Here is a 14,620-nt window from a genome sequence, read left to right on the forward strand (position 1 = left end):
CCTTTTGTTCTATTCTTATTAATACCGAATATATAAATATAAAAACACATTTAAAAACGATAAAAGTTGGATTTTAAATAATAAAAAAAAACCTTTAGTTCTCTTAAGAAAATTTAGAGAAAACTTAATAGCAATCAATTTTTTTAAATATTACTTAATATTCTATATATTCTTTAAGATATTTTCCATGGGTCTTTTGAATAACGTTTCATTGACGGCAACGACTTCGACCATTAGATTTTTCTGCTCTTGTGACAGAGCTGTATTCAGTTTTAAAAATGATAAAATAAGTTTTCCAAAAGTTTTATCTTTAGAATAATAAAGCGCCTTTCCCGAGAATAGTTTTGTAATTTTGTCGGTCATATTGTGGTCCAGTCTTACGGATAAGAAGTTTTGCAATATAGATATGTGCCATGACTTTAGCTCCTTGACATATGCAAGAAATTCTCTGTAAAAACAAGTAAAAACAATTCATTATTTTTTTTAATATAAATTATTATTTCATAGAAATTATGTCATAGTTTAAAATTTTTTTTAATAAAATGTGTACATAAAATAATTAATTTTATAGTTCTTTCAAAATAAATCATAAAAAAATCATAAAATTCGTAAAAATAAATTTGGATAATTAATATGTTTGGATATTTGAATAATAGGTGGATTCTTAGAGCATAATATAAAAATGTATGCTTATAGATAGAAATAACATTTTATTATAGTACAAAAAAATTTAATATTATTATTTTTTAATATTTTTCAATATTTTTTAAATTTAATATTAGTATTTTTCAAAAAATATGACTAGAAAATATATATATTATATGAATTTGAGAAAACAAATAATAGAATGTATTAATCTTGACTTAAAAATTCTAAATAATTATATTATGCATCTATTATGTGTATAAAAGCATATAATTATGAAACATACTCTAAAAGAACTGCTTTCTTTTGCAGATCAAATGAGTTTATGATAGTGGTCATCAGCATTGTGTCTTTTAACTCAGCATTGAGAAGAGGAACAAATATAAATTGCTGAATCTCATCAGGAAAATTTTTAACGCATTCCACAATTGCAGATGATAATAACCGAGATGGCTCCTCAAGTTCAATTATCTATGACCATAATATGAAAAATAATTAACTTATGAGGAAAGAACAGATAAATATATTCAATAGGCTATTTGATACCTTTGGCAGCAACAAATGTGTGCACAATACATTGAGATATTTGATTCTCTGTTCGATAGTCATATTATTCATTGATGCACATAAATTGTAAATACCCTTCAGACTTAATTTTCCTGCCATCTCATCCACCACTGGGATAAGATCTTCATTGGACAGATTTTCTAATTGAGCAAAATCTAATCTACCATTATTTCGTTCTAAACTCTCGCAAGCAGACTCTAAGATATCACATTTTTGTGGCAATGTGACAGATGTATCAGATGTTTCTACAAATGTTCTTTCAGTTTGCGTAAAATAAAATTGAGTAGATGGTACCACTAATTGATTATGCATTATCTGCGATTCATTATGACTTGATTCATCATCATTATTGCTGTTCTCACTTTCTGAACATATTTCTTCTTCATTCTAAGTTAAATAATTATTATATAGCATGTAAAATTATTAAAATGGATACATAATTTAAAGTATTATCTCATTTATTATGTACAGTATACATTACTTTAATTTTATACAAAAAAAGTGTTGATTTAAAAATTAAATATTTTAATATTTAAAAAATTAAATTAAAAATTTAATATTTTATCACATTTCCAAATCTCTCTTAAACTACAATATAATTCATAAGAAGCATACATTGTGTTTAAGAAACATCCTGATCTTATCAAGTGCAATTCTAACCTCTCCTGCTATAACTTTCCACAACGGATTGGCCTGGGCGATATCATCCTTCAACATTTCTCTGATTGATTCGAGTCTCGCTACGGTCTCTTCTGATAACGTGTACTTTTGAAAAAAGACTTCTGAGTTCGCATCTTCTCGCATTAATTCTCTCACGTTGCATTGTCTCGCACATGCTTCGTTTGACATTACAATAACGTAGGCTTCTGTCTTTAGTATGTTTTAATAAGCTTTTTCCAAGAGATATTTCAACCCTAATTATTGACAAATTATCTTTCATGTACATTTATGTATCATATGTAACTTATTAGATTGTAAACGTATAGCAAACTATAAAGAGCTAAAGTGATGAGTAAAATTACTTATGAAATATTTACAATTTAGAATACAATACGGTTAATTATTATGTTCGAATATCTAAAATAAATCTTATCTCAGCTCGCTAAACTACCGCGCATTTGACGAGGCCTGGAGAGACCCAGATGAGTCGTATCAGGCTTTGAAAAAAAAAAAAAAATACCGGATGAGCATTTAGATCTGAACTGTGCATTTCCCTGGTCGGTCATGCGTCTTTCCCGCTCTTGTGGCTCGTCGCGCCTGGTCGCGTCGCGGCGAGTCAGACAGCATCAGTGTCAGTGAGTGACAGTCAGTGAGTCAGTGACAGTCAGTCGACTGCGATCGACGCTTGATACGCGGATCGAGTTGTGTCGTGAAGTGTTATACGAGGTACAAGCAACAGCGATATCCATGATCACGTCCGTTGATCTGCCTGAGCGTTCAACTTTCCTCGGCAACAAGGTGAGAGCGATCATCAGAGAGATCCCCGGACATCTTGTGCACGCATTTTCCTTATCAGTATAAAATAATATCGAACACACACACACACACACAACTGAATATTTAGAACATGATTTCCTAGAAAATTCGAATTTTTTTTAGGATGTTTGTTAATTTTATTTATCTTGTTGTATTTGTGTTGTCTGCGTATCAAGTGCGTAAACTGCTCGTGAAAACATTGAAATTACAATGTACGATGTACGTGAACCGCCTGTGACGCAAATTGGCTACAATCGCAAGCACACAAAACTCTCACACGATTTTTACTCTTGTAACTTCAAATAAACTTTGAAGAATTTTTCTTGTTTCTAATACACGGTAAATGCTTTCTGCGTGTATTTACACAAGCAATGATAAGTCAAGGCTTGATATGGAAATTCCGTTGGTATCACAGCTGATTTTCGCGTTGAAACGCAGTACAAAAACGATAACATGATATGGTGAACGATAACGTTCGACGCAAATCAATTATGATACATATATAGCTGATCTTATTCATTTGATCTTGATATTTTGGGAAATAATTTCTGCTGTACAAAGATAAATAAGTCTATAGTAACTTCGATTTATCACACAACTATTAAATGAAAGAAAAAAAAAATCTAAATACATGATAATATTACGAATAAATTATTATCTAAATACATGATAATATTACGAATAAATTATTATCCATATAGTTATTATTAATATCTTAGCATATCAATCCATCCTTGGTAAACACATTAATTAACTCTATTAATGACAAATTAATTCGTTCTAAAGTTACGCTTATAATATAAACAAAAAATAATACAATTAATCAGGATCAGTATATCGTCTGTTGATTATCGCTATCTACCTTTTACTTGTAAGTACAGCAATTTAGTTTTTAAATGCTGCGTTGAATAATAATGCCAAGAGCTTATTTGTCATTCTTTATACAACAGAAATATCGAAGTTCACGTCGAAGAATTTCTATCTTGAGTCAATCGTACAAATAATTTTCATTCTCTTCCTTTTTTAGGTTTTTCTTTTAGTCATTTTGCGACCAAAATAGTCAATGTCGTTTTGCGGTTTGATATTGAAAGAGATGTATCCACTTAGTATGTATACACACACACACACACACGTATGTATGTATATAATTTATCTATTATTTTATTTTCGTGTGGAATGATACCAGCATCAAATTATGTTAATATTAAAACTAGACAAAGAAAGTGTTAAATAGTCTATTGGTCTTTATTAATTATTATGATTATTATGACTTTTCATAATTTATTATTTCTTCATTTACAATATTAATTACAACGTAGGAAAAAATTGAAAAATTATGATTAATCATTTATTAAAATAAGGAAATCGAATAATTATCGATATAATTAAAACTTCAGTTAATTAAAACTTCAGAGTCAATCTTGTTTTACTTGTTTGTGATAAAGAATTCTGTTTTGAAATGCGCTTTTTTTCGCAAACGGCAGAGAAGATTAGAAAATTTATAAAGAAAATTTAGAAGATAAAAAATTACACTGAGAAGATATTCTCAGCATATTTTTCACTAAATGTAACCGCTTGATTTCTCGATGAAGCTAATCTTCATAAGGAACAAGATTTCAATTTTTGAAAATTGTAGATATACACTAAACTTAGAGTTCTCCGATTAATTGATTCAATTATGAAAGATATTTATCTTCCATAATAAAGCTAATGAAATCGAATAAATTAACAACTAATGGGATGAAAATCTACAATATTCTGTATGATCTAATCGTCTAACAAATTTGAACAAATTTTTTATCAATAATTCGTATTAATGAGAGTTCTAGGAACTTTTAGGGAAGCTTCATAAATTATTATGCTTGGTTGAGTAATTATACACTGAATGTACCATATGTCTTTTGTTTTCTAAAACAATAATCTTTGCATGTTTCATAGAAAAAGTAAAGTTTATACTTATACACATGCTGTGTTATAATATTAATATACTAGTACATATAACAATGGGCTAATATATTGCATTAAAATTATTATTAATATTAAAATATTGTCATAAACGCGATTAAATTTATATTTTTGTCTCGAAAATGTAACGTTTTTAAATTAAAGTTTCTTCGGTTCTGACATAATTCTGTGTTGAATAATAAAAATTTATGGTCAATAATATATTCTATCAATAAAATTCCTTCGACAATATGATTATACACTATAACTCATAAATTATTAATTTGGTGTTAGTGATAATATATATAAAATACTTATATTTTTTTTTAAAGATTCTTTTAAAAATCTATACTCGCGCCGAGACGATTCACATTTATGCTAGAATTACCATCTACGATTGGAAACGAATGTTCATCAATAAATTTTTTTTATCCATTTTGTCAATTTGATTTAAAACTTCTGCGAATCATTAAAGCTTGCCACTAATAAATTTACAGACTATGATTAGATTCGCTTGTTAATTTTTTTTATATTCTTGATAGACATCGATTAGCAATCCCAAAGAAAGAATTTTCGCTAATTACAATAATTGTATATTTGCATTTACTGAGTCGCATTTGCAAGTAAACAACTTTTCAAAAATCAAAATCTTTTTCCATTTCTTAGTATCCGTATTCCAATTTATTTAGCAAAGATTGTGAGATAAGATATATTTATAAGTATCATTAATTCATCATTAAAAACATATTTATAAACATGTACAAATCTATTTTTTATTTTTGATAAAGTTATATATCTATATTATTATAGCTTTAGTGTAAAAATTGCAATAACTGTAAATTTGGTTTTCTTGAAACTTAATCTTTTCAAATATAAATAATAATATATAAGGCTAAAATTATGCTTATTATATTAAAAATTAAATTTATAATAATAGTAATTATAAAAGAGTAGATTTTCGAAGCAAGGATTTTGAAATACAAAAGGTTTTATCGTAGAAATGTCTATATTTTTCAACCTTTCTTTTCTTTTTTTTTTAAATGGAGAAATAAATATTTATATATAAAAACAACTTTTCTAGTAATCAGATTTAAATTTATAATTGTTAAAAATTAATGTATATACCTACATAAATCATTGAAAATGTGATCTTATGATACTCGTCAAGATAAGTAGCGCATCTGTTGTGTGTTGTTACACCAGATAATAAATTAGTCGAATACTAGAAATAACTAGTAAATAGAATATAGCTTCATGTTTTTTCTAATTTGACAATCAATTATCTGATAATCTCTCTAGATTACACAAACATGATTATAATGTACATGATATACGATTATCTTATGCAAAAATCTGCTGCTAAAATTTTTTTTATAAACATCCCACTGTAAACTATTGCCATTTGATTGGCAAACTTATCAGAAGTTTTATCCACCATTCTGCATCTGTCTGTCATTTGCCATCAAATTCATTAGCATCGCCACGCGGAACAAAGAACTGGTTTTGCCTCTGGAAAACCCACATAGCAAGGCCGTCTTGTATGCTACACGTATATGTATATATATGTATCTCTCGTTTGATGCACGTTGATTGCACTGAACCGTGCAAACACATGTGCAGGTGCTTGCCGGTGACGCAATGAAGTTACAATCCGCATAAATTTACAAAGAAAACAGTCTATTTTCAGACTATCCGTTAAAAAATACACAATGAATCATAATGCGTCGTCAGTCAAAATAATGGAATATAATTATTAACAAATTGAATAAAATTTATTGTACTCTTGCTTTCGCATTATCTGTGTAGCATTTAATTGCTGAAGCAATGCTGCAAAAAGTATATTGCTACAAAAACACTTTGATATAGTATTATAAATTATTTTCTCTTCTTCGTTCGCTCTTTTTTATAACATTATTTTGTGAATATCATAAATATGAAATGTTGTTTTCCTCTTTTTTTTTCTCTACAAAATAACTATAATTAAAATTTCGTAATTTTAAACTAATTGCGATCATACATATACATATATGTATATGTATTTTTTATTGGATTATTTTTAATTTAGCAGTCTTATTTACATTGCAAAATTTACAAATTTAGATAAGCGAATAATGACAATATTTAGACAAATAGTCGCATATTATTATATTATATTTTAATTATACGCTCACAGTCTGAAATTATACATTTCTTTAAATAAGACTTTAAATAAACATTTTTTTTATTAAACGTTCTATTATACATCTATCACAATTGCTTATTTATGCCATGTTAATAGATCGCAATGAATTTTAAATTGATCTATCGATGTTAACAGCACTGGGCAATCAGTTACATCCTCTCTTATCTTCATATAATAATCATCGCTATATATATCCTCAGTAAAGAGTTCAGCGCATTAGCACGTGTTTTATTAGCGTTATTTAAACAGTGTAATAAATTAATTGTGCAGGCGGCATTTTAATTAACTGTTACACAAAATCATTAAAAAATTATATTAATTTCTCTAAAACACACTTCACAATTCATAATTTGCTTTTTATGCTAATCATTCGTTCATTTTTCCATTAAAGACAAATGATTAAGCGTTAAAAGAAGTGCTAAATATAGACGTCAACACGGTTCATAATGTTGTATTTTTCCGTGATGAGCAATCGATTTTGCTCATTTTTCACGGACACCTGGTTATGGATTGAATGCATCTTTAACAGAGCTGCAAAAACTTAATGGATGGCGTGTACATAAATCATTTACGTGAAATCTGTTGTGTAATGCTTACGTTTGACTTATTTGAAATTCGCGAGATACAGTCAAATTCGCCGGAGATACAAGAAAATATAACTTTGCTTACCGAGCGTTTAAAACCGATAATCCTTCATAAATTTGTCCTCATAAATGTCGTCCAAAGCTAACAAGGAAAAAAGGAACTAAGAAAAGTACCTTAACGAAATTTTTGAGAAATTAAAAATTCTATATTCATGCGCAATACGCTGGATTTTTGATCGATTAATTATTTTATTGGACGCGTGTTATCGTTTAGAAACATTCTTATCTTTTGATCCAGTAGTGCTGCATGTCGTGCAAATATTATACCACAAATGACACAACGATGCCAAATTAAGAACATAACGCGTGATAAGGGTGTGGCATTTTGCGTTGAAGATTAAATGTGAAATAAAATATATAAAATGTCTATGTGTTTCTATCACTGCATGTTCATTGCAAAATAAAGGATGAAAAAGTAGAAGATTATTAGATAATTGTGAAAATTTTGTCTTAATCCATATTCTGAATCCTCTTTTATCGATAAAAGTGCTTCTAAAAGTGGCCTGTAGCCAATCAAAAGGCTTATATGCCACTTTTAGAGGCACTTTTATCGATAAAAGAGGATTCAGAATATGAGCCAATATGTCCATGTCTCATAGATATATTTTTAAAAAATTTATATATAATATTACATATTTAAATATATGCATTGAAAAATATAATACTTAAAAAAGAGATAAGTAAAAATATTTTTAAATATATAATCAGTATGGAATCTTCGAAAAAAATATATAAGTAACACAGTATTCGCAGAAAATTATAAATATTCTCTTCATCTCACTCTTATATATAAATATTTTTATATAAAAACATATGTCTCTTTTTATGTAAAAATCTCTTTTATATAGAAATTTCTTTTTTCTCTCTTTTTCTCAATTCATATAGTTTTCCATAAATCGACAGAGAAGTATATTTCACCCGCATCGTTATTTCTACAGCTGCAGAAAATGCATCGTAAAGAGCAGTGATCGTCCTTTGACTGATTGTGAGTCGTTTAACTGTGCATTTAATGAGTCACACATTTACGAAATAGAAAGGTCGTTATACTCGTAGATTACTTTTGCATTCTTTACTGCTTCTACAAAGTTTTAAATTCCTAATGTTCATTGGAATAGCTTTTCCTGGATTAAAGATCAAATATCTTTTTTCTTTTGTTTCAATAAAATACTGTACATCATGTATCGCATTTTCCTGTTTATTGTCGAAAAAGTTCATTAAATCTTTATCCTATCTAAAGATGCATGTAAATCACGGTTGTGAGCAGATAACGGCAAGAAATATTGTATATGTATGTAACAGAATATAAATGATAGCAATATAGTGGAATGTAATAAATATGTAATTAAAATTTTTCTGCTTTATCTCTTACAAGATATTAAAAATCGTCATATGTTGAGTCAAAAGTTATCAACATCTCTCTTTCTTCTTTGTTTCTCACTGTATATTCATCTACTTACAAAAGATAATTGTGTGGTATAAAGAAAACTATATAATTTATTAGCAAATTAAGATTGGAAGAAAATACAGTTTCTCTCCTTTTTCTCCCTTAAATATAATACATAAAAAGTATAATTATAATGGAATTTATTGTGAACATATTTATTTATTAGTGTTATTTTATCAGAGCTAAAAGATATTTGAATCTATGAAATAATATGAAATAATATTATGAAATAATATGATAATATGTATGCAATAGTGTGCACTTTTACACTTGTGGTTGAAAATATATTACCATCTTTAATAGATATACATGCGGAATCGCATTATCTGTGCAAATAACATAATTCCAGGAAACAATCAGTTTGCATGACGTACCGTAATAAGCAAGGAACAGATTTGATTTATGTTTTGATCGACGAAGATACGTACAGGATGCTTTGAGCATGTTGATTTTCAAAGTTCAATTATCAAAGCTAAAGGTGTATTCTCTATAAATTTTGAGTACTATTTTTCTGTAGCAAAATTTCACTTGGTTCGATATTCTTTCGTAATATTTTTAAGCAGAGATGAGTATAAGAAAAAAAAAAATCTTTAATTAAAATCTCTCTAATTAAAATTTTATATAAATTAATTAATGAATTTAATGTAATTATTCATATTGACAAGTTTAAAATGGTAAAAAGTCCTCTACTTTTAAAATCGATTGTGCAATTGAATACAAGCAATGAGATTACTATTTCTTTTTATTATTAGAAGAAATTATCATAATCACAATAATTATTATAACATCATATAGCTTTACATTTTTTGTATAAAAAAGAAATTACGATCTCGAATTTTTTCGAAAGTCGAAAACAAAATCGAGAATGTTTATCAAATATAATGATTTGTTCCGAAATTAGTCAGGACTCTGCGTATAATTGACGAGATAACATGTCCATACGAGCAATAAGCAAAGTCATGTTAATAGACATGTTAGAGGCAAATGAGAGATGGAACCAAATATACAGATTGCTTCACATTTTTAGATGCAGTAGTCGCTTAGATTAGAGATTGTGAGGCAAGGCATGCAGAAAAAATTCCGCAGGTCAAAATGTAATCTCGGTTCTTTTATCACGATTAAGGCAAAAAATCTCGGAATTTCCTGCAAATTTTTCAATCGCGAAATGCGAGGAGAATTAGATGACTCAACGAATTTTGTTAAACGATGATTACGTATATAAAGTCTGATAATGCTTTGAAGTTTATCGCTCTGTTTTATCGATATAAAACTGAACAAGATGCAAAACACATGAATTTTCAATATTCAAAACACGAGATAGATTTTTTAGCGGAGTGTGAGAAAAACGAGATAAATGCTGGAGTTACACGAATTAAAACATTTTTTTTGTTTCGTAATATATTCCGATAATATATATAAATATTTTATATCGACAAATGATTATTATGAACAGATACTAGTGACAGTTAAATTAATTAAATTTGATAAACGTAAAAATTGTGCGATATTTGCGGGTTCAAATATATATGTTTTCTTTATATAACTTTTATAATTTTCTAGATTTGCATCTCAAATACATGAAATCATTTTTGTAGAGAATATATATAATATACGTATTTACATATGTAATAATATTCTTCAATTTTCATAGTCCTAATTTGCTCACAAGATGATGTATCTTCAAAGAATTCTCTGCAAGCGAATGATTATAAAGCATTTGATAACGCCGGAAACATGAAGTATAAATAGATCGTTCCAGACTGCATATAATTATGGCAATGATACATACATGATTGTGCGAAAACAAATCTATTCATCCTCAATGTACGTATTATAGAGAACTTATTTTTGAAAGATATTATTTCAATTTTCGTTATTATAATTTCTTGATAAAGAGATACAGCGAAATATTATTGAATTAAAGATTTAGAATAAAATTAAATTAAGAAAATATGTGGAAAAAATAAATTAATTTTTTCCTCCAAAAATATGTGCATTCTCTATATTTTTGTGAAGTATATTTCACAGAAATACATATTTCTATACGCTTTCATAGACATTTCTGTTTTACCGTCATATCTTTTATTATGCTAATGCGGGAACGCGAGTCGAATAAACGCACGTCTCTAAGAAAACTACTAAATTGCTTATTAGCTATATCTACTTAACGAGGAAAAACAATGATAGGAGTGTCTCGATCAATGATAGGTTTGACGTTAGTCGCAAACTTAAATAACATCGCGTGTAGCACGTGCGATATTAATATAAGCCAATCTATACCGTGTGTCTCATAAATCGCGCACTTTTTTTTTTATTACAAACATATGTTGAAATAAAAAAATGTATAAACATATATATATATATGTGTGTGTGTGTGTGTGTGTGTGTGTGTGTAATGGGTCTTCTTTTTATTTAATAATCAAAAAATAGACTGTCAAAATATCAAATATTTAAAATAAAAAAATAGATTAAATTTCATTAAAAAATTAGACACATTGTAAAATCACGAATTCTCAGCATTATATTTTCAAACATTCTAATGTTAAGACGTCATCTTTATCAGGCATATCGAGCGCTTAAGAAAATGCGGATCTTGTCCCAATTGCCGCGCCGATTTCACGACATGTTGACGACGGATGCGAAACCAGATCCACCGAGGATCGGAATCGAAGGCTACACGCATAATCTTCCACCGACATCGGACGAAGAATCGGAAAAAACGCAGTCTAAATCGGCACCTACCACGCCGGAAAAGGAACACAATGACGACATTACGATGCAACGACAGAAATCGGTACCGAACGACGCGAGACCCACGACACCCACTGATTTTTGCACGAACCCGGAAGATCTCGGCAACACAAAGTCCACGAGCGAGTCGAAAGAGTATAAACGACCAAGGACGAAGACGAAATCAAAACACAGTAAATATTGTAAGTTATAAGAGGAATATTATTCTAGAAAGATAGAAAAATGCGCTAAATTTATTAATTATGTGATAGGAAGACTGAATGACAAATTATCAGATATAACAAATTAAAATAACTACATAAAGAACTAAAAGTATGTTGGTCTCGAGAGATTATTTTTCGTCGAATATCTCAAATCACTATAACTTAAATATCAATGCAATTGCTTACAGTTCATATAATTTATCATTTATTTGCATAATTTAATTTTAAATTTTTACTTATATGAAAAGAGGCTTAATAAAATGAAAGCAAAATGCTAAGTAAACGGTTGCAAAATTATTTTTCGTGAGGGACACTGAAAACTTTAAATTAGAAGAGGTATAATTCTTAAAATATGTCATTCCCACCACAATTAAAAAACAATATTTGTATTTTTATCATATTTTTATTTCAAACATTTTATTTCTGCTATTGCGCGCTATTTCAAAATTACAGGTGATCTGATAACGAGAGAGATTATATCTTAGAAGATAAATGTTTACTTTTTTTATAATGGACAAGTGATATGAATATAAAGAATGATATGATTAGAAAGATTATAAGACAGGGCAATAAAGAAAAATTTGTATAAATATATATAATATTTGCATATCTTATACAAAAAAAACCTTTGGAGGACTTTTTCAGTATTTTATGATTAGATTAAGACTTAACTTCGTAAATGAAAATAAGCTTTATTACACAAATGGAAAAATGATGCAATTAAAGAAATTACACAATGCTAATCGCTAGTCATTTCGGGAGAAAAAAATTGAACATATATTTATTTAATAATTCGAAAGAAAAAAAATTATAAGAAAAAGCAAAATTACTGCGCAAAAAACTGCAATTTTGTCAAAATTCGATTTATGAGATAAAAATATCTAACTTCATTTCTGTTACAAAGATATTTACGACTAAGATACATATTTGCGTTATCATGATAATACAATCTATTAATTTCATTTCTGTAAACTTAACGGGGAATACCAAGTCACAAGTTTATTTGCAAAAGTATTAAAAAAATGAAAAAGATAAAATAATTTTTTTGATTGCCATGCATTTTTGCGCTTCGAGGGAAACCGCAAATAAATTATTCCATTCGTCTTATTTTTTAATTTGTATCTATTAAACAACGATGTATAAGATTCGATCCAAATTGTAAAGTTTTTATACCGTTGTTTTAAATTTGATTATGATAGAATAATTAATACAATATATGAATCCATATTAATAAATATTGTTCCCCAATATCGAAGACTGATATATCAGAAAGTTAAAGTTCATTATGGATAGGCGCCTTAATGATATATTATTCATAGAGAATGCGAATCTTTTTACAATTATATAATCTTTACATATAACTATGAGAGATTTTATACCATCAAAAACGGCGAATATAGTACATATTTAATGAATTTCATGAATACAAAAACATTATATAAAGAGATTTTATAAAAGCATCTTATTGTTAGTATTTTCTTAATCTCAATATTTACTTATAAGTTTATCCAATTACACATATAGATGATATGATTATTTTTTCAATAATTATCTGAAATAATTTTTAGCACAAGGCACGAACGTCATAAATTACAACATCGTCAATTCGAACGGAGTGAAGATTGGCTCGCGGACAAGCTATATATGCAATGTAAATCAGTATTCGGCGAATAACAATGCATCCACGGCACAACCAGAAGCAGCTTCCTGGTCGAAGCCCAAGTACCGATCGATGCCGGAGAATGTGGAAGAGTTGAGCACGTGTAAAGAGGAGCTCGCATTTGACGATATGTTTGTTATTAAAATGCATGTCGGACATGGATGGAGGGACGTCGCGAGGAGGCTTTCGTACTCGGACGGGCAGATCGAGCAATTCGAGGAGAATTACAGGCACAAGGGTATCGATGAGGTGAATATATAATATTTAACACCGGTCTCTAAGAATCGAATAATTTATCATGGATTTTCGCGATTTTCGTAATCTTATTTGATCAAAATATCTATCAATATATATAATCAATCGGTAAACTTACGATTATTATTAATAAAAATTAAGTATTACTCAAAAGAGAGTCAAATTCAATATTCCAAAATAAATCTTTGAAATTAATAACAATCATTTTTGTTGATTTTCATCATACAATTCTAGGTAATTTATCAGTTGCTGCTCGATTGGAAACAAGCTAACACACGGGACGCCCAACTTGGCGTGTTGGTCAGTATACTGTGGTCTTGTCAGGAGTACGATTGTGTCGAGAGATTAGTCGCAGCTCGTAAAAATTCATTTTAGTCGAGCACACGGCGCAGATAATCTAATACTTGTATATACATGAATGATTGTGATCTTTTTTTACTCGAAATAGCATTCCATTATTTTTATACATATTGTATTTTAGCACGTAGTTTATAGACAATGTATGATTTTGATCGCGAAGAACATTCATATTCGTTTAATGCGAATTTGGCAAATGGATATACTGCTGACTCACCTAATTCACATTTAGCCTTCGCTCGATTCGATTGAACGGAATTACAATGAACCTGTAGTTCAAGCAGGAACATGATCTGGTTAATAATGTGTGGACATTACGAGGAATTTAATATCGATTTCCGCGACATATCTACATGTAATATTGTAATGTACGCACAACATTTCTATCATCCATTCTGTGTAAAATCTTATAATAAAAAAAACATTCAATTCTCTCTTATATTGTTTATTTATTTCACTTGTAGTCCACACAAACAAGTCCACACATTCGAA

At 28.6% G+C, this 14,620-nt stretch overlaps 2 protein-coding genes across 4 annotated transcripts; one reads left to right on the top strand and one right to left on the bottom strand.

Moving 5' to 3' along the window:
- Positions 1-5: 5 nt before the first annotated feature.
- Positions 6-2,745, bottom strand: LOC145967221 (uncharacterized). Of its 2 annotated transcripts, none has more exons than XM_083091890.1 (5): positions 2,250-2,745; positions 1,828-2,126; positions 1,192-1,599; positions 932-1,116; positions 6-448 (listed from the first exon to the last, which is right to left on the bottom strand). In XM_083091890.1, the coding sequence occupies exons 2-5, from the start codon at positions 2,059-2,061 to the stop codon at positions 163-165; spliced, it is 1,113 nt and encodes a 370-aa protein (XP_082948016.1). In that variant the 5' UTR covers positions 2,062-2,126; positions 2,250-2,745; the 3' UTR covers positions 6-162. The 2 variants fall into 2 exon arrangements, with proteins under 2 accessions (XP_082948016.1, XP_082948017.1); XM_083091891.1 differs by having other exon boundaries at positions 11-448; positions 1,873-2,126; positions 2,250-2,741.
- On the top strand, positions 2,495-14,567 carry Imd (death domain-containing immune deficiency protein). 2 transcript variants are annotated; one of them, XM_083091892.1, is made up of 4 exons: positions 2,495-2,670; positions 11,466-11,835; positions 13,425-13,765; positions 14,006-14,567. In XM_083091892.1, exons 1-4 carry the CDS (start codon positions 2,620-2,622, stop codon positions 14,144-14,146), a joined length of 903 nt encoding a protein of 300 aa, XP_082948018.1. In that variant the 5' UTR covers positions 2,495-2,619; the 3' UTR covers positions 14,147-14,567. The 2 variants fall into 2 exon arrangements, with proteins under 2 accessions (XP_082948018.1, XP_082948020.1); XM_083091894.1 differs by lacking the exon at positions 2,495-2,670 and adding an exon at positions 10,573-10,726.
- The last annotated feature ends 53 nt before the right edge of the window (positions 14,568-14,620 follow it).

Source organism: Camponotus vicinus, unplaced genomic scaffold (assembly GCF_025532165.1).
Source record: "Camponotus vicinus isolate PSW18456_S1 unplaced genomic scaffold, iyCamVici1.0 SCAF_2, whole genome shotgun sequence".
NCBI classification, from domain to species: domain Eukaryota; kingdom Metazoa; phylum Arthropoda; class Insecta; order Hymenoptera; family Formicidae; genus Camponotus; species Camponotus vicinus.

What these genes read in the sequence shown, in the direction of transcription:
- LOC145967221 (XM_083091890.1), bottom strand. Translation starts at nt 2,061, where the DNA reads ATGTCAAACGAAGCATGTGCGAGACAATGCAACGTGAGAGAATTAATG. An exon ending in CACATTTGTTGCTGCCAAAG is followed by an intron (nt 1,117 to 1,191) that starts GTATCAAATAGC and finishes TTATGGTCATAG; the next exon opens with ATAATTGAACTTGAGGAGCC. An exon ending in AAGAAAGCAGTTCTTTTAGA is followed by an intron (nt 449 to 931) that starts GTATGTTTCATA and finishes TTGTTTTTACAG; the next exon opens with AGAATTTCTTGCATATGTCA.
- Imd (XM_083091892.1), top strand. Translation starts at nt 2,620, where the DNA reads ATGATCACGTCCGTTGATCTGCCTGAGCGTTCAACTTTCCTCGGCAAC. An exon ending in CAACTTTCCTCGGCAACAAG is followed by an intron (nt 2,671 to 11,465) that starts GTGAGAGCGATC and finishes CATCTTTATCAG; the next exon opens with GCATATCGAGCGCTTAAGAA. An exon ending in GGCACAAGGGTATCGATGAG is followed by an intron (nt 13,766 to 14,005) that starts GTGAATATATAA and finishes ATACAATTCTAG; the next exon opens with GTAATTTATCAGTTGCTGCT.